Source organism: Triturus cristatus, chromosome 4_1, assembly GCF_964204655.1.
Source record: "Triturus cristatus chromosome 4_1, aTriCri1.1, whole genome shotgun sequence".
In the NCBI taxonomy this organism is placed as follows: Eukaryota; Metazoa; Chordata; class Amphibia; order Caudata; family Salamandridae; genus Triturus; species Triturus cristatus.
The window spans coordinates 887,470,051-887,488,855 of NC_140585.1; the positions used below are offsets into that span (position 1 = coordinate 887,470,051).

At 43.2% G+C, this 18,805-nt stretch overlaps 1 protein-coding gene across 4 annotated transcripts in view; it reads right to left on the minus strand.

The window, feature by feature from the left end:
• NRF1 (nuclear respiratory factor 1) overlaps positions 1 to 18,805 on the minus strand; it is a 687,565-nt gene that overhangs the window by 208,912 nt on the left and 459,848 nt on the right. For all 4 annotated transcript variants that reach the window (XM_085653634.1, XM_085653631.1, XM_085653635.1 and 1 more), the window contains one exon: positions 18,084 to 18,164. In XM_085653634.1, the coding sequence (XP_085509760.1) occupies positions 18,084 to 18,164 (81 nt within the window). The remainder of the gene's footprint in view (positions 1 to 18,083; positions 18,165 to 18,805) is intronic.

Consider the following 18,805-nt stretch of genomic DNA (forward strand, 5'->3'; position numbering starts at 1 on the left):
AGTAAGGTCTTCAGACCACTGGAAATCCTTCAGTTTGACAAGTATGTCTTTACTGTCTCTGATGAACAATGGTAGGTTCGCGACATGCTTTTGAAGCCTTAAGTCCACAAATTCAGAAATTTTTTCAGTGGGTGCTCCCACCCCTGAAATGATCGGGTGCCCGGTGGGACGGGGCCCCCCCCCTTATGGACTTTGGGCAGGACGTAAATACATGGGGTAAGTGGGACAATATACCCTGAGATATTCAAATTCATCATCAGTCAAAAGACCAATCTCTCCATTCGCTCAACTTCAAATTAATCTATTGTGTTAAGTTTTGAATGGGGTTAACAGGTATTTTCTTGTAACACGGGGGTCATTTAATTGGTGTTCTTTTTCTGACATATAATCACAAAAATTCATAACCACAACATTACCGCCCTTGTCTGCCTCTCTTATCACAATGCTATCATCAGATTTAAGTCTATTCAGGGCTTCCCTTTCTTTGGCAGTAATGTTGTGGTTTATGGGTCTTGCTTGACATCTCCATCTTATATAGGTCTTTAGTAACTCTGTCGTAGAAAGTGTCAATGTTCTGGTGGTAATTGAACGCGGGCACAAATTTGGACCTGGGTTTTAAAGCACTGTCGATATTCGGGTCTTGTTCAATTTCGAAGTCACTTAGCAATGTTGGCATTTCGGGACTAACATCCCCATCCAGACTCAGCAATAATTGTACATTGCGAATCTCCCCAATAGTCTGTCTTGTAACACATGGGTTCTCATTGTGCTTTGTGTTTTTGATGGTGTGTTGTGAAATGTAATCCCTCAGTTTCAGGACTCTAACAAACTTGTACATGTCAATATGAACATTTGTTGGATCCCCACTGAGTGGGACAGAAGTTTAAGCCTTTACTAAGAATGGACATTTCATCCTTGTCAAGCACTTTATTCGACAGGTGTGTAATTTTCAAGTCATTGTTATCAGAAATATTTTCACCTACTGCCACATTACATGTCATATTGTCATTCATCATTTGGATCTGGCTCCCGTATAATCCTTGTTCAAGGATCCCCGACCTGTGCCTGTACCTGCCTTTGGCCCTCCTGCCTCCCGCCCTCCTTCCTCCCCTGCAGATTTTGGCTGTTTTTTTTTTTGCTGAAGCCGGCTGCTTATACTTAATTTGGCGAGCTCCTTCTGGAACGAAGAAGCTCCCACCGCTAAAGGGATGTCTTGTGTGACATTTGATGCTACACTGTTCAATGATGAGGAGGAAGCACTACTGATGGAGCGTACTTCATCGCTCTCCTCTTTCCTCCCGGGGTCTTTTTCTCTCCTCACCTCCTTGGACATTATCACATTTTTTGGCGAATGTTTACTTGCGCCCGTCTTGATAATCCCGGTCATCTCTCCTAACTTTTTTAAGTTTCTTGTCTTTAAGGTAGAGTTGAAATCCTTCCATAACCTGTCGGCACCAGTTACTATTAATACGGGGTAATGGGTACGCGGTATTGCTTTTATAGCGCCTCCAGCTTTGGATTTTAGGCATGATTTCCATTCTGATATCCTTAGCGCAAGCACGCCGCGATGCTCTTATTACTCCACGGCTTTTGCTATGCACTATAGCATTAATTATTTATTTTCCATAACCCTGGTTAAGCCGGTTGAAACCAACATATGTCCGTGTTATTGAATTTTCAAAATGGTTTTATTACTGTAATAGTGACTTGTCATGGAGCGCAATGGCCATTGAGTCGTTATTAATGTGGTTATTCACCACGGCATTTGATACCGCCCCATTTTTTAATATTTAATATTGCATTCCTTATGAAATTTGGAGAACTAGCTTTAAACAAGCACTTACGGGGGATACTATGTGGGCCCTTTTTCTTTTGTGCACTTTTTCCTTACTCCAGAATTTTTCTTACCCTTATAGCAGGTATAATGGCCGTGTTGGGGAGCTTCCTCTCTAGTACCTTTCTTTTCAGTTCTTTTCTTTTGTTTACTTGGCCTGTGGATAAATCTGGGACTCATCTTCATGTGATATGTTGCTTGCATGTCGTGCTTTTTCGGTCAGAGAGGTGGATGATTAATCTCACAGGGTGGTCTTCATTGAACTTGGTGTTGCCACAATGGAAGACTGAGGCCAATTTTGCCCCCTGAGGTCCATTTTCACCATATATACTTCTCATAACCACGACCAGCTGATTTTTTAGGAGGTTAGATACAGCCTGCAATTTTTATGTGAACCTACCCGCTGTTTCCTTTTAGTTGATAACTGTTATCCACTGGGTCTCACTATTATTTCTCCTCTATTCCGCAAACTGGGTGCGGACTGCTGCCAAGCAAACTACCCACTGACTAACCGGGTTACTGATTCCAATAGTGGGGGTTAACAACAATTCTAATATGAATGGTTCCCTCAGTTCCATTTAATGGGAGTGTCATTTTACTGTATAGATTTGTCCAATTCACATCTTTTTAGATATGGCGATGCTCTAGGTTTTGATATATCCCCCCCAAAAAAATCCCTTCGTATATAAAAAATTTAGCACCTGTTTGTGAAGTTTCTATATTTGATTTAAACGTGTGTAGTCTTGTTATGTTACATTTTTGCTTTCATTTCATGAGTTTTGTTGATGTCTTCCTTATGTTTATTTGACATATGTATTATTCATGTGAGGTTTTGTTATATGAGTTTATGGGCCGTCTGAAATTATTAGTCTTTTTGATGTTTGTTAATGTGTTATTGATGTTATGTCTTGTCTGTAATGTTACAGCCCTGACAAAGTTCCTCTGGCAAAATTGGGAACGAAACGTGTTGGCTGTGTGCCAGTTTTAAAGATTGATTGAATAAAAGAAGCAATTTTGGAACAGATTCTTGCTTGCTTGCTTGACTATGTAACAAGTGCACCTTCCATTGTTTCTTGAAAAATAGATCCATGAATAAATACTGACTTGAGAACCACTTAGGAAATTTGAAAGATTACCTCATATAGATCACAAGACCTTTTTCCTTAAAAAGTGCTCCCTTGTAAGGAAAGAGGCAACACTATGTTCCAACCCTCAGAAGGTCGGGAAGAACTTGATGGTGAAATAGGTCACTGGATAACATTCAGCGAGTGAGAGTTCCTTTAAGAAAATGATCTTTACCCTATATCCAGTGGGGCCTGCCCTAGATGACTCGATCTTGATTGTGACACGTCTAGGATAGCTGGCAAGATGTTTGCACTCTGTCCCACAATGAATGTAGTATTGACTGACCCGAGGACAAGGCTGGCAGTTGAAAGCATCCACGTGGTGTTCCATCCATGTTTTAACTGGGACTGGTGAGATGGTCCGAAATGCATTGGGGTTCAAACTACTTGTGGACATTTGCACCACCAGGCTCTCCGGAGTGGGATGTAGCAGGAGAAAATCCTGATCCCAGAGGACAAGCCTATGCCACCTTGCGACTTTCCCATTAACTGGAGAGAAAGATCCTGGTTTGGCCCAGGTGCCAATCAGTAAGCACCTCATTAAAAGGAAGGAGAGGTTCTTGGCATTTTTGTCCTGGATTGAGGACTTTAGTAAGCACACATCTTGACCTCCGCTATGGGCAAGGTGAGATCTAAAACTAGAGATGGCCACTTTATCACTAAAGCTAAGGAGGTAGTATCCTCTGTGGATGTAGCCGGGTTAAGGGAGGGTAAACCAATGCATTAAGAGGTACCTGGGCAACTGGCATCCTGCAAGTCTAAAAACAGGTTCCCATCATCGTATGGGTGTCATTATCAGCAACATCTTCATCTTGTAGCTGATGAGGTTTCAGGGTCAGAATGTGAATAAAGGTGGGCGAGTTGTAGTTTAGCTTCGGAGTCGGATAGAACTATTGGCTCACCTTCTAGAGTCAGTGCAGATGTTGACACCCAGGCAGGTGGTGTCAGTCATGGTTCAGAAAGCAGCGTCGGGTGTTGGGGTGATGCTCGAGCCGGGTTCGAAGAAGGGGCAGACCTCGTATCGAAGTTTAATGCACAGTTGGTGACAGGGAAGAAATCACCAATAGTAACCCCACTATAGGCAGCCTTGGATCCTTAAGTTGTGCCACCGGGATCTTGAGGAGTATCAAATATTTTTTAACAGGTTGTTTTGTGTTCTTTAAGTTGCTGCGGCATCGCCATTGGCCCAGGGAAGTTAGGGTGCATTGGGAACAAAATTAGAATCTGTTCAGAATTGGGGGAACAACTCAGTGTCCTGGAAGTACTCGGGTCATTTACAAGACTCCAAATGGTGGGAGTGATGGGATGACTGGGAAAAGTGCTTGCATCTCTTTGGTTTCTTGGACTTTGAGTTACCCAAGCTTCAGGACTTCGACAATTAGCGGTGGCAATATTGGTCGTGGGAGCATGTCCGCACCCTTGGCTTCGACCAAGACCGGTTATTGTTGATCTTCCTTCAGCCTGTGGTTACAAATCTTTATCAGAAAATGTACTTTTACGTACACAGCCACTAAACTCCCAGACACAAAATTGAAATCTGAAGAATCCTAGTCCAATGCACCGGTACAGCCAAATATGTGGCACAACTACCAGTCCTCCCCAGTTGATAAAAAAATAAAGGGAGGAAAAGTTTTTACTTTTAAGCCTAGTTCTCCATCAATGAATTATTATTTTAAAGATGAACACTAACCTATCTCCATTTAGGTGCTGGATCCCAGAACAATTTGTTTTTGGAACGGGTTTCCCCTGTATAAAATTATTTTGAACACTAACCAATCAGACATGTTTTTACGAATCAGAATTAAAAAACAGATTGAAGAGACAACCAGGCCATTTAGCCCTTTCGTCTTTTTTTTAATTTTTTTGTTAAAGTAAGGATAGAAGGAAATTGAATTAAGATAGTCAAGACCACCAATGAAGAGGATTTTGGAACAGTTTTAATGAGAGACCTAGTTCAGGAGGACTCAATTTGGTGCACACGTATTTCCTATGTCCTGAGAGTTTCTGGAACAAAGTAAAGCTCAAGTCCCATTGCATGGTCCAAATTCTGGGAGCACTTTTAATCAAACAATGTATTGCCATTGTATCCTTCATTCAAGCCATGGGCAGTAGGACCCTCAACTGGTCCAAAAACAGATGTTCACCCAGCCTACACAACAGACCACAAATCTTAGATTTCGATCAGAAAGGAGAGGGGACACAAAGTGTTCTGGCAAATATTTGAAACCACGCTTAAAATCGAATAGGCTATGCCACTAATACTCACAAGAACACTGAAAACAGCCAACTATGAGGAGAGAGGCTTAAGAAAATATCAAGACTTTCAAAGTCCCAGAGTCCTCTGCAGCCTTGCATAAAAAAACTATTATTATTCTGGGTACACACGTATGTTGAATCCAAAATGGATTCCACTGTGCGCTTTTTCAAATGTGTAGACAGAACTTACATCACCCACAATACACACTATATGAACACACACACTTGCCCACACATCTCCCACAGGCATAGAATTGAACAACCCAGTTAAGGGAGACACTGGTTGAGCCTTTTACATGGGAAAGGCCAGTAAGCATCTGTCTATAAACAATACAGTTAAAAAGGCTGTCCCCCTCCAATATGGTTAGTGCCGCCCAACCGCCAGTTGCACAAAGCCTGATTACACAGAGAAGTAGCTACTCATTCAGAGAGGGATGCAATCTATGTGCACCTGCTCTGGAGTCCGAGTTTGTTTAATGCATTAATATAAGGCAGAAAATCGAGGAGAAGATTAAACACTAGATTAGGCTTAAATGTACATAGTCGCAGAGTTAGAGTATAAAGAAACTTAAGATGACATGGATAGGTCTAAGAATGTGCATTTAAGGTTAATGTGTATTAAGGTAGGCATGTGAATTGTAGGCATGTCTCTTAAGGAATGTTCACTATTGTTCCTGAATAAGGGGGCCAATAACTATTGATTTTCCTCTATTTTGAGGTCTGTAGATTTAAGGGAATAAACTGCAATGAATTAAATGATCTTAAAATTTGTTGTGGCTTACTAATGTGTGGCCAGTTGATGGAGATAAGTGATTTTATATTTTTAGCCGTTTCTGGATTTAATATTTGGCACCTGCCTACATGTGATTTCAGTTATTTAACCTTGAGATTATTAGTGTTCTTCTCAGTTCAGTGAGTTCAATGAAATATGGGGAGGGAATGAAGATACCATTTTTGACCATGGATAGCTGTAGGTTTGAATTTTTTAACATTGAAATTATCTCAGGGCACAATGACATTTCACTGATCAATAGAATTTTAAGGTTCTTGTATTTTACCTTGGGGTTTGTCACAAGATCAGAAGTCAAAAGAAAGGAATGTTATTGGAGATGACTAGCTCCGTTGTGTCTCTGTTAAAGCAAAAAAAAAAAAAAAAAAAGTTTCTTCATTTAGGAGGCAATGTGCTCCAGGCACATCATGATATTCCTATTTTATCAGTCTCTGTTTAGCTGAAGAATTTGGGAATCTTAGGCACACATCTGAACTGAAGTTGTCAGGTGCCGATTATGTGAGCTAGAGGATGCATGTAGGTACTGAACAAAAGGTGATAGCAGAAAACCTTACAAGACCCCACCAATAACAGGCAGGTTTTCAAAGGGATTCTGAACCGCAAATCCAGACTCTTCTATTTAGCAGGAATGAATGGACAAGTTACTTACATTTGGTAACGCCTTATCTGGTAGAGACATTATGTAGCCACAGATTCCTTACCTTTGAATTTCCCAGGCATCAGACTGGATCTGGAAGATTTTTCTTCAAGTAATACCTCACGCGCCAGTAGACAGCGTTGGTCAGCTCTGCCTGACGTCGCCGGCGCCGTAGTGAAATCCATGTCACCACCTCGGCGCACACACGTCAGGTACTTTTCACTACTTTCCACGCCAGAAGCACAGAGCCATGAAGTGCACCAATATTGGTGCGTTTCAACAACTAGGGCCGAAAAAGGGAACAGCGCTGATGTTCGAAACCTGTCTGCAGTGCGGGGAGGATGGGTGGGTCGGTAAGGAATCTGCAGCTAGATCATGTCTCTACCAGATAAGGCGTTACCGAAGGTAAGTAACTTGTCCATCTGATAGAGACCTCGAGCCGCAGAGGTCTTACCTTTGAATCGATACCCAAGCAATACCATCCTCAGAGGGACTGCGGACAAGTTTAGATCAGAAAGTCCTGCAAGACAGAACGGCCAAAGAGGCTTTCCCTGAGAACTTGACCGTCCAGGGAGTAATGCTTGGGTAATGTGTGTAGGAATGCCCACGTTACTGCCTGACAAATGTCGAGGACTAGAACTCCACATTGCAATGCCTCGGTAGTAGCCTTAGTGCTGGTGGAGTGAGCTCTAAAGCTTCCAGGAGACTGTTTCTTTGCCAGGGTGTAGCAAATCTTGATGCTGAGGACCCCCACCATTGTCAGATAGTCCTCTCCTGCACCGCAAAACCTTTCATTGCATCAACGTAACCCACAAAGAGTTAGTCATCCACCCGGAATGCTTTCATGCGGTCAAGGTTGAACAACGCTCTTCTTGGATCCAGATGGTGGAGTCCCCTCTGCTCAGAGGGAAGCGGTGGAGTATAGAAAGTGGGCAGATTGCCCCACATGGAATGGTATTACCACATTTGGTAAGGTAAGAGGTTCTAGTGCGAAGCACCAACTTGACAGGGAATATTGTCAGGTAAGGAGGCTTGGATAACAAAGCCTCCAATTCGCTCACCATCCTAGCGGTGACGTGATTGCCACTAAAAAGGATGTTTTGATAGTAAAAAGCCGGAGGGAGCAATTGTGAAGAGGTTCAAATGGAGCGTACATTAGGAAGGTGAGAACCAAATTAAGGTCCTACTGAGGCATAACGAAAGGGGAAGGAGGGAACAAATCCCATGAGGAACCTATTTAGAATGTGAGATTTAAATAATGAGTGTTGGTCTAGCAGCCTCAGAAAGACCGAGAAGGATGAAAGGTATCCTTTTAGAGTGCCAAGAGCAGAGCCCTCCTAGGCAAGGGTAAAAATAAAAAGCACAAAATCAGAAAGGGTAGCAGAAAGAGGGTTGATAGACTTTTCTGTACAATATATTACAAATTTGTTCCATTGACACGCGTAGACCATCTTGGTGGAGGGAAGGCAGGCTGCCAAAACAACATTATAGACTTCGGCAGGAGGGTCGAATGCTATAAACTGCCAACGCCCCTTCTCCACACAAGAAGGTGTAGAGTTGACAGGTTCGGGTGGTGAACCCTCCCCTGCAGCTGCGAAAAAAGATCCTCCTGAAGGAGCTGCCTGATTGGAGGATCAATGCTCAGTTGCAGAAACCTGGAATACCAGACTCTCCATGTCCAGTTTGGAAACACAAGAATGACTTAGGGCCCAGTCGTTCTGATCTACTTGAGAACTCAGGAGTGGTATGGTCGGAAAGGCGTACAGGAGGCCCGAGTTTCACCGGAGATGAAAAGTGTCTCCGAGCAAGCACCGCCTTTAAAAACCCAGAGAGCAAAACTGCTGACATTGCTCATTCCCAGCAGAGGTGAACATATCTAAGCAAGGATCTGCCCACTGCTGAAATAGACCTTGCGCCACCTCCGCATGGAGACACCATTCGTTGTCCACTAGACATTGACAGATGAATTCATCCACCCTGGCGGTCAGCGAGTCTGCCAGGTGTTGAACCACCAGGGATATACTCTGCTGTTCCAGCTAATTCCAAAGATGCAGGGCCCCTTGACATAGGGTCCACAACCCCACCCGTCCTGTTTGTTGCGGTACCACATGGTGGTGGTGTGTCGGTGAACACTTGCACTATCTTCCCGTTGATGGAAGGAAGGAAGGCTTTCAATGCCAAACAATTCGTTCAGACCTCCAGCAAGTTGATGTGGAGTCCGGATTCCTTCGGAGACCAGAGTCCTCTGATGTCCACCTCTCCCAGATGTCTAATCCATCCCTACAGTGATGCATCTGTGAGATCTGGTTAGGGAAGGCTGGGATAGGGTTGGATTGCCTGAAAGCCCATTCCATGGCCACGAAAGGGGCAAAACGCAGACCGCGGATGTGTGGCCACAGAGGCCCAAGGGACTTGGCGGTAGCCTGTGAGTCCTTCAAGCGCTCCAGCACCATTTCTGCCTGGTCTCTGAAGAGATGGTTGCCATCAAAGGGCATGTCCATGAGAGGCCTGGACATCCCCCGAAAAGCCAGAAGTTCTCAACCAGGCGTGGCTTCTAACAGCAATCGATGAAATCAATTTGCCCAGCGAGTCGGTCGTGTAGAGACCACAACCGATGGCGACCTCTGCTGCACCTCTCCCATCTGACACTGCTTGGGAGAGGATGGCCACTCCTAGCCCCTCAGAATAGGGGTCAGGAAACTACTTAGGACCTGAAGGATCTATTGCCACTGGTATCAGTGTCGGTCAACGCGGTACTGGCTCCGGGTTGTCGAGAAACAGAATGGGGCTGGCGCCGTGAGCATCGGCATCTGGTAAGGTCCCAATTGCTCGACCAGCGCTGGACCAGATCCATTCCAGGATCCATAGTGGGATATCAGCGTCAGCGCCTGAGCTGTTTGTGCGGAACCCGATCAAGCCTCCTCTGACCCTCTGGGGCCCGAAGGGGCAGGCCTAGAATGCAGATTCTCTTCAGTCACATCAGCCGACGGAGAGGAAGAAGTCAAAGCACGCTTCGACTTCTTACGCCGCTTACTGGAGTGTCTTGATTTGGAGTGAGACGAAGACGACTTGGGAATCCTGGAGAGGTGCACAAACATTCCTGTCAACCAGGACCATGAACGAGACCTCCTAAGTCATGCAATGCGGGGCAGACTGCTGGTCCTCCAGTAGCTTTAGGGACCACACACTCAAAACCCTTGGAGCCATGGCCAGACAGCCTGAGCACAACTTCGAATCATGGTCGCGCTCCAGGCACCACAGGCAAACCAGGTGTGAGTTTGACACTGACATGGCGCAGTGATGGGCGCCGCACTGTTTGAACCCAGAAGTCTTGCAAGACATGATAGAAAAAAACCTATACACCAAAAGTGGCTGACAAAAGTCTTAAAAAGCCTGTCAAAAAGTGACAAGAGGTTAGCTCTCTTCACGGATCAGCACTTGAATGGCACGGAAAGAAAAGAACAGACGTCAATGTGCCGAGGTAGCGCCTATAGAGCTGAAGTGGACATCACTAAGATGCAGACAGCATTATGCCGAGTTGATCGACGCCACCTACCGGTGTGCAGGGGTATTGCTCAAACAAAAATCTTCCAGATCCAGTCTGACGCCTGGGAAATTCAAACGTAAGGAATATGCGACTAGATGGCTCTATCAGATTGATCCATTTTAGAGTAGCTCTTGATTGCCTGTCCAAACTTTGGGACGATTTATAAGAAATCTGATGGTCCATAGTCTAATATGTCGCTGAAAGTCCAAGAAGGATCAACACTGCAGGTCGATGTGTTTAGAGCTGAGAGAATGTCTTATTAGAGCTTATTTTTGTGCTTCTACTTGGTCCAAATCTCGATTTGCGGACACAGACATGGTTGCTGTTTTGCAGAAGATTTAGAAGTTGTTTACTGGTCTCTTTCCATTATCAGACACATGAGATTTGAAAAGGGTGTAAAGATTTGAAATTGATGTGAAGTGGGCTAACACAGAAAGGGTCAGTTGAGTGTTTCTTTACCAGAAGGTTTGAAGGAAGGCATTGATCTGGTGAAGAGCATATGGCACCATCAAGACGAAGATTTTGTGATTTATTATGATGCACAAGAATAGGTCAGGATGTAAAGCTTTAATCTTCGACCCTTAATTTAAAATTTGACATTTAAGCCAGAGAAACAACCTTACTCGTTATTTCCACTGTACAGTCTGGATTTGACAAGAATGAAGGCACATTGAGAATGTACTGAAGACACCAAAGAACAACTAAAATGAACTCACTGTTCCAGATCTGCTGAGGAATCTTCAAACAAACATGTTCCCTGCTCCTCATGCAGGCCCTCAGCAAATTTCTATGATCGTAACATCAGTGAGAAGCGGTAGTAGTGGCTTTAATTCGGATTGTTTTGTGCTTTACACCTACCTGGAAGGGGTCTGAAGAACCTCTAGTGGTTCTCGTCAGATCAAGTATGTAAAACAAACTTTCACTTGGAGAAAATGGATTACAAATACTGAAGGGATTGGTAACTATGTGGTTGACATAAAAATTCAAAAGCAGTTTTCAAAAATAGGCATCAGGGGCCAAAAACGATGAAATATCAGAAAAGGTGTTGCAACAGATAAGCCCCCTGTATGGCTCTGGAGAGTCTGCAACCTTTACCTATGGTAAAATGGTGGCAAAAATCTCTGAAGGCCGCTATACGTTATTGCCTCTGAACATGGCTATCACACATGTTTTCTGAAGGTCTCCCATTACTCAAGGAATGGCTTTGAGATGAGGGGTAGGCAAAGTGCACCCCTCACAGGGAAAGGAGATACTGCCCACATCAGATGAGGGAGAAAAGCAGTGGTGGCTGCATAGACTTCTAGTTCAAGTGACAAGCCTTAAGTGTTGCGTTGGTGGAAGTGAGGTCTACTAGCCTCTAATTTTAAAAGGTGTGCTAGTCTCACTCAGCCAGGTCCTTTACCCCATCTAACGGGCACAGTACTCTATCTTGGGAAACATCTGTGTGGAAGGACACTCAAAACGGAGGGCTGAAGAGAGGCTGCCCTGGTCCTTTGTTAAACTAGAGAGCAGGTCCAAGATCATCCATGAAGTTTACTCCTAAAGATGTCACTATAGCTGGACTCCAGTATCTTGAATGTGAAGGTGACATCTTCTCTTGTGTTAACTGGAGAACAGACACTAGATCCTACCTGCCTCTGCACCAGAAGTATTACTGGGTGTCTGCTTTCCGTTACTGGTGGGGCAGGAGGGTATATCCATCTTACAGATGTTTAGCCTCCTGTACCTGAAACAGCTTCCCATTTTCTTCTTCATCTGGAAACCATAGAATGAGTAAGACTGGAATAGACGAAATCACTGAAACTAGCCGATAGGAGTCCTAGAAAGGACTTCTGAAAATAACACTGTCCGCAAGCTCAGAATGGAGGAGAGACCCCCCACCTCAACTAAAAAATAAAATATGAACATAACAATCAATGATTGGTCAGCCTCAGAAAAATACTAGGCAGATGTGCAGTTCAGTATACTAGTACTGGTTGCGACCACCGATAGGAGACAAAAACCAGTGTACCTGAGATAAGTCCTGCGCTCCAAGAAACAAATTTATGAATGCCACTTCCCAGCCAGTTTGGAAGCAAACATGGATCATCTATCTTTGGAGATAATCAGCCTAGATAGCTGGAGAGCCTGAGTGAAAACACATTCCTGCTGTGTAAGGGGGTTCTGGAAGTGTAGCTCTGAAGGACGCTGTCTAGAAAAGGAGAAGACAGCCCAGTGGCCTCCAATAACACTGAGATCCAAACAAAGGAACATCCCTGAAAGGTTCTGTGTGGAGAAGACCCCTGTTTTAGACCCTGTCTCCCACTAGTGGCATGCAACAATAACTCAAAGTTACTCTTCCCTCTCGCCTGGCCTCAAGATCATTGGGTTATTATGCTATGTTGACAAAAAGGTGACAGGTTGCATTCTAATCCATCATTCTTTGCCTACTACGCAATTCCAGACAGAGACCACCCAAATGCAAATTAGTCTTGGTCCTGCGCCAATAGAAACAGACCAGCTCGAATTTCCATGGCAGCTCCCCTCCATATGTGAATATATTCCACTGAAGCTTTACTGAACATATTCCCACAAACTTCATACAAATCCGTGCAGTCATTGAGGAGACATTGAAGTTCAGAGCTCCAACTTGGTTGAGTTGTCGTTTTGTGCACTCATCTATTGCCGGGTTACCAGGTCAACAAAGCAGCACATTCCAATTTTTTAATGTTTCTTTTTTATTCGGTAAGCCTTTCAAGACAAGAAATATCTTAACTATGTTCAGCAATTTGAAAGATAGTGCCACTTTCCCTTTTGCACCGCTGCAGTCTAGGGATCCTAGTACGGTGGCACTGGAAGACAACTTTAGTACCACAGCTGGGTTTCTGCTCATTCATCAGAAATGTCCCCTCCTCCCAAAGATAATCACTTGTACACTGGAATGGACTCTGTCAATTTACATAGGAGCGTAGGTTTGGGCCCAAGGAGTTGCCAGGAAACATTGCTGGCACTGCAAAGAGCTTGAGTCATAGGGGAGGCTGAGGTGTGAGCATGACCCTTTTCCTCTAGCGCAACACCGTCAGGAAACCATAACCGTGACCATCCCAATTAACTGTGCAACCCAGCCTGAATGTTGCTGGCATGCATGTCTCTTCAAGAAGAAGAGTGCGAAGGGGAAGGGACTGTGGACTTGTTCTGCTCATAAGCTTGAAAAAATGGTTTTAAAAAGTTAACTCTTCTTGCCACTTTGAAACAGTCAGAGCGGAACCAAAAAGGAAGAGCCTTTTGGTATAATGAAACAATTTGACAACTACAGTAGGCAAAGGCTGAGAAATTGTGAAAACCCCTTGATAAACATTGTAATGAGTCTTATATTGTGAAACCCCTTTTGGAAAATAGGGTAGGTACTTTGTAGATTTAAAGAAACCCTGTTTTACATTGCCTTAGTAGATTTGCAATTTTCATCTGAAGCATTCTGGCTATGCTTATGGATTAAAGTACTTTTCTACAACAACAAAAAAGCACAGGTGGTGTTACTGGGTATTAATAGAGTCTCTGTTGAATTTTGAGATTCTCGCCCACACCTACCTTGAATGCTATGAGTTACTATTTTGAGGGTCAGGTGCTACATGTGCATACTTGCTGCTCAGTTTTGGGTCCAATACTAAGGGGGACTCAGAAAACAGAGCCCAATTATTCCAGATTGCCCTGGAATCCCAGAACCATTTTGCTCATAAGGTTCAGGAGAACACAAGCCATAAACTATTTTAGCTGATGTTATAGATATTAAGGCTGGGAGCACCCCCAATGCTTTAGGTATCCTGGTGTCCTTTTTTATTTTCTCCACCATAGAGTCCACTTGTGGAACGAAAAGGTGTTTTCCATCAAAGGGCACATTGAGGAGGTACTGCTGGACTTCTGGTCGGAATCCGGAGACTCTCAACCAGGCATGCAGTTGGAGGAGAATGCTGGTGTTGGTTTCTCTGGAGAGGTGTCAGGAGCATCCAGGTCACAACGGATATTTGCAATGGAGGTGATTATTCCTTCCTGAACTAGATCCCTTCCTTTCGAGTATCCTCAAAAGGTGCTGCACAGGACACCTTCTGAAAGGTGTTTTTACTAACTGCTCCATCTTCTCCCAGTGGTATTTGTAATATCTTGACAGTAACCCAAACTGATTTGGCCAAGTGAACTGTGTGTTGCGGCCACTACAACTACCCCCTTGTTAACATCCATCCACTCACTTTCCTAGTCTATTGTTCAGAGTTCCCTCTACACTGCATTAAAGGTCTTACCAGAGCACTATGGACTACAAGCGAATCTGGTGACACATGACACAGATGGAGGTCTTCAGGCGATGCTTTATACTTTTTTTTCAACTCTTGATGTGGCAACCCTATTTTGATGGAGTCTCTGAAGTATTCAGCAGAGCACTTAAGCATGCTTTTTTAGCATCAGCAAATCCTGTACAGATCACTGTTCTAATCAGCTTTTCAATGAGGAAGTTGTTCTCTTAGTCTACCACATGGACTTTCACCTTGTGAAGGTCTACTGGATGACTATAGTACTAGGTGGTACTGTCAAGTAGTGATGGCTTGATTGGGTACAGATTCAAAGATGTGACAGCTTGGAGATCGGCATTCTCATCACCATCATCATAACTTTATTTCGATAAAGAGATCATAAAAGTACAAATAGTCATAAAATCAACAACACTCAATTTGTAAACGATAAACTTGAATCATTTTGGAAAATTAACACCATACACATTAATGCAAAATCTCAAATGTGGGGTGCCACTTTCAGGGCACAAAAGTGGCCAAGAGAAAATTTTGCAAAAAACCAACCTTGGACATCGACATTCTTAATCATGCCTAGGGTCGTCTCCTGATGGAACTGGCCTTCAGTAGGAGTCTAAGACGGCCACAGGAGGACTCGGATAAGAGTCTATATGTGTGGAAGAGACAGAGAATATGTAGATGGTTGGTGGTGTAGGTGACTGTGCTGGTGGTGGGCTTGGTTCCCTAGGCTTAATCTTCTTTGGCATAGGAAATGTCATGAGCTTGTTCTTGTGGTATCTGGTCAATGTATACCAAGGCCGGTGGCAGTTTAGAGGTAGATTTCAGAGTCAACCTTGGTTACATGGCAGGTACACCTTGCTCTTTTGGCAGAAATGAAGTCTGTTTCTCTGCATTGTGTTTTGAAGTCTTGGACACAAGTTTTTTTTTTCAGAGCAGAGGCTGGCTTTCGGAGCAGAGATAGTTTTGGAGCTGTGGTTGGTGCAGACTCCTGAGACTTTTAGGGAAGCGGTTTAGGGCATGGCTCTTGAGGCAGTTCCTTGCCCTGAGTCGAGGCTCCACTTAAAGTCAAACGCAGTCGAGAGGAACCCCGAAAGGTGACGTGGGAAAATTAAACAGTAGCCTCTATCCTGGGCTTCACTGCAGTCCCTGGAAAAAGGATTTTCTATAAAGTCAGAGATATCAGATGGTAAACACTCTGGACTCCGCACACCTTGGGCCCCCAGAGTAACGGAGGGCCCACCTCTTTCTCCATTCGAGTAGGTTCCCTCAAGGTCTTTAGAGTGTTTGGCTCAGGAAACTTTGTCACTATCTTCTGTAATACGCCACACCTTTCTTCCATAAAAGATAATTTTCTTACACTTATAAGCCCTAGAGGCCGAGCAGGTAGATTCCTTGTGGTCCCTCCAGAGACAGTGTGCAGACCCAATGTTGAACCTGATAGCTGCAATTAGGGCAAGCTGTATTCTCCACAATCCTCACCCCGCTCCCAAAACAAGTAATTTTCATACAGCCTAGCAACAGAAAAAGGTTGGTCCGATTTCATTCCTAAGCGGTCACTGATCATACAATGTTTCCGTGTGCTGAGGATATGGCCAAAATAAATGGTGTGAAAACAATTTGAAGTGGAGCTTATGTACTAGAGCATTGTGGGTTTCAGAGGCGGTATCTAAACTCACCTTGAAACCAAAATCTATACTTAACTTGCAACGCCTGTGCCCAATACTAGATGACAGGAGTGTGCAGACTAATTGGTCCACAGTAGTACATGCTACAAACTATTTACTACAACACAGCTGATAAGAGATGCAATAGGTGATCAGCTAGCAAGAACAAGATAAAACAAAGTTGATTTTGCATGCCAAAAATTGATATCAATCAAGGCACAGTAAAACGTGCATAGCAGGTAACATGGAGCAATAGGAAGGCAGTTTTCAGATCTGCAGGAAAATGAACAATGAGGGCTTAAAAGGTAACGAAATAGGACAGCAGGCTGAAGGCTTGCTACGCCACTGGATGCTGGAGATGGGCTTGTATGGCAATAAGGGTGTGAGGTTCACTAGCTTTTGAATGTTGTGGATATTTCTTTTGCCTTCCCTATTGACCATCTAATCTCCCAATATCTCTCTTCTGGGGCTTGGAGCATACCAAGAGCTATAATGATTATGGTCTGAATAAAAGAGGATATAAAACTGTAATAGCTTATACTGATGTTATAGGATATCCCTCCCCACCCCCCATGAATCTTGTAGAAATAAGAACTTAGGATTTTATCAGGTGCAGTGTTGCTTGATGGAATGCTTTTCGATTGTTAGCATGTCTAACAAATATATAGAAAAACTTTATAAGCTAGCGGACACCAAAACCAGCCTGGTGAAAGCAAATGACTGCCTCAAAATAAAACCTCTACAAGTAAAAATGAAAAAACAATAAGTGTTGGGATTTATCTTTACACGACATAAAAACTCCGATGCTAACTGATATTATAATACATTATCTGGTTCAGATACAGCTCTTTGATGCTTCTGTCGAACTAACTCTAGACCCTTTTAAAAAATATTTTAAAAGCAGAAATTTAAAGTAGCAAAAACTGTCCAGGTGCTGATAAAGATAGGTTTTAAATGTACATTTTAAAAGGTAATATTTAAGGGGCAATGTTCAAAAATGATTTTTGAAAATATTTGTTAGGAAAATAAAAAGTAAAGTGGAGAGTTCATGTATAAAAGATGCTCCAGAATGTTAATGATGGAGTTATGGAGCAGAGCTGCACTAGAGGACGCTGCATCGAATAAAACCACCCCGTAGAATTTCAAACCCTATTAATAATTTCAAGTAAAACTGACAGCGAGACAGTGTTTCCCAAAGATGGAAACCTAAAGGAGCTGGATGTCAGATGCTTTGTACAAACCTTTTACAGTAATCAGAGGATCTATTCGCAAGACGGGTTTTTTTCAATCGTTTTTCAGGAAATGTAAACAAACAATTATTCAAATGATCTCGTAGAAGCAAACATGGGTATATACTTTGTATGTGAAATATCACAGCCTTTTGCTTTCATAGCTTGAATAAGAGCTAGGACCACTGCCATTTCCTAAGCATTTGCTGGAGGTACTGATGTATAAAGATAAACATACCTTGGAAAACTGTAGTATCTTAATACCAGAAATTTAAATCACATATTAGGGTGACATTTTCAGTAAAAGCATGCAACAAATTGCCATGGGTAGGGTTTAAATTCTTACAGCTCATTGAAAGAGTTCAACCCCTCCTACTTACTCACCGTGACTTTTAGACCATTTTGCATTTTCATAGAGAATTGGCTAGAACCCAATTTTAAAATAAAGACTGTTGGAAACAGGAAAGGAGGTGGCAAAACAAAAAGGTATAGAGATAAAGAATGAAAAGTTACAAAGAAAAAAACGGTTTTATTTTTTAGTGCAATTCTACTGCTTTATACAGTAGCAAAGCTGGGTTTATAATGCTCCTGAAATCATAGTTCACCAACAATATATATTGTGTTAGGAATGTCTTTGAAGAAAAGTGCGCTAGTCAAGAAAAATTAAACAAATGCAAGACAGGAGGATAACGTTAGAACAACATGCCTGTTTCCATGCTTACCTAAGCGTGTGATGGCTGCAGGAGCCTGCTGGTGAGCACGCGGAGAGCAGCATCAGTTCTCCTTGCGGACAGGCAGCCGTTCTGAAGAAGTGGAAGCCAACGTCATAGAGTACAGTAGTCACCGGATCGATTTACAACGCATTTTTAAGCATTTTCCACAAAGGCTAAACTAGAGCTGTTAGTATATGCCAGCAGGACACCATGTTACTCGTAAATGCCAATAGTTTTTAAGGTTGCTTAAACAGCAGACCTCACACATTCCAAGCTCAGCGTATGCGGCTCTATGCATTCACTAGCACATTTCTTTTCATCACCCACCCGCGGAACCTTCCCAACATGTCGCTGAAGTAGCAACGCAAGGCTAGAATACCCCTTTTCCTTGTTTAGGTGGCAAATGGAACTTATATAAATTGTCTCTGTGTATGCGGTGATCTATGCTGGAAGCCTGACATAAATATCTGTTCGGCTCAGACTAAGTGCACTGGGCTTGAGCTACGGTATGCGGTAATAATAGAGCATAATACACAGTGCTCTAAATCTGCCAGGTTGTTTGCACCTGTCATTCCTGTTTAGGATCTGGACAATACTTATTTTTGGTGCCTACGTTATTACAGCTTTCATCCTCCACATGTTTCTCACACTTTATATGTACAGGTTGAGGCCCTTTCGCATTAATTTAATCAAAATAGATTTACTTCATCTCCAACAAAAATTCATTTAAC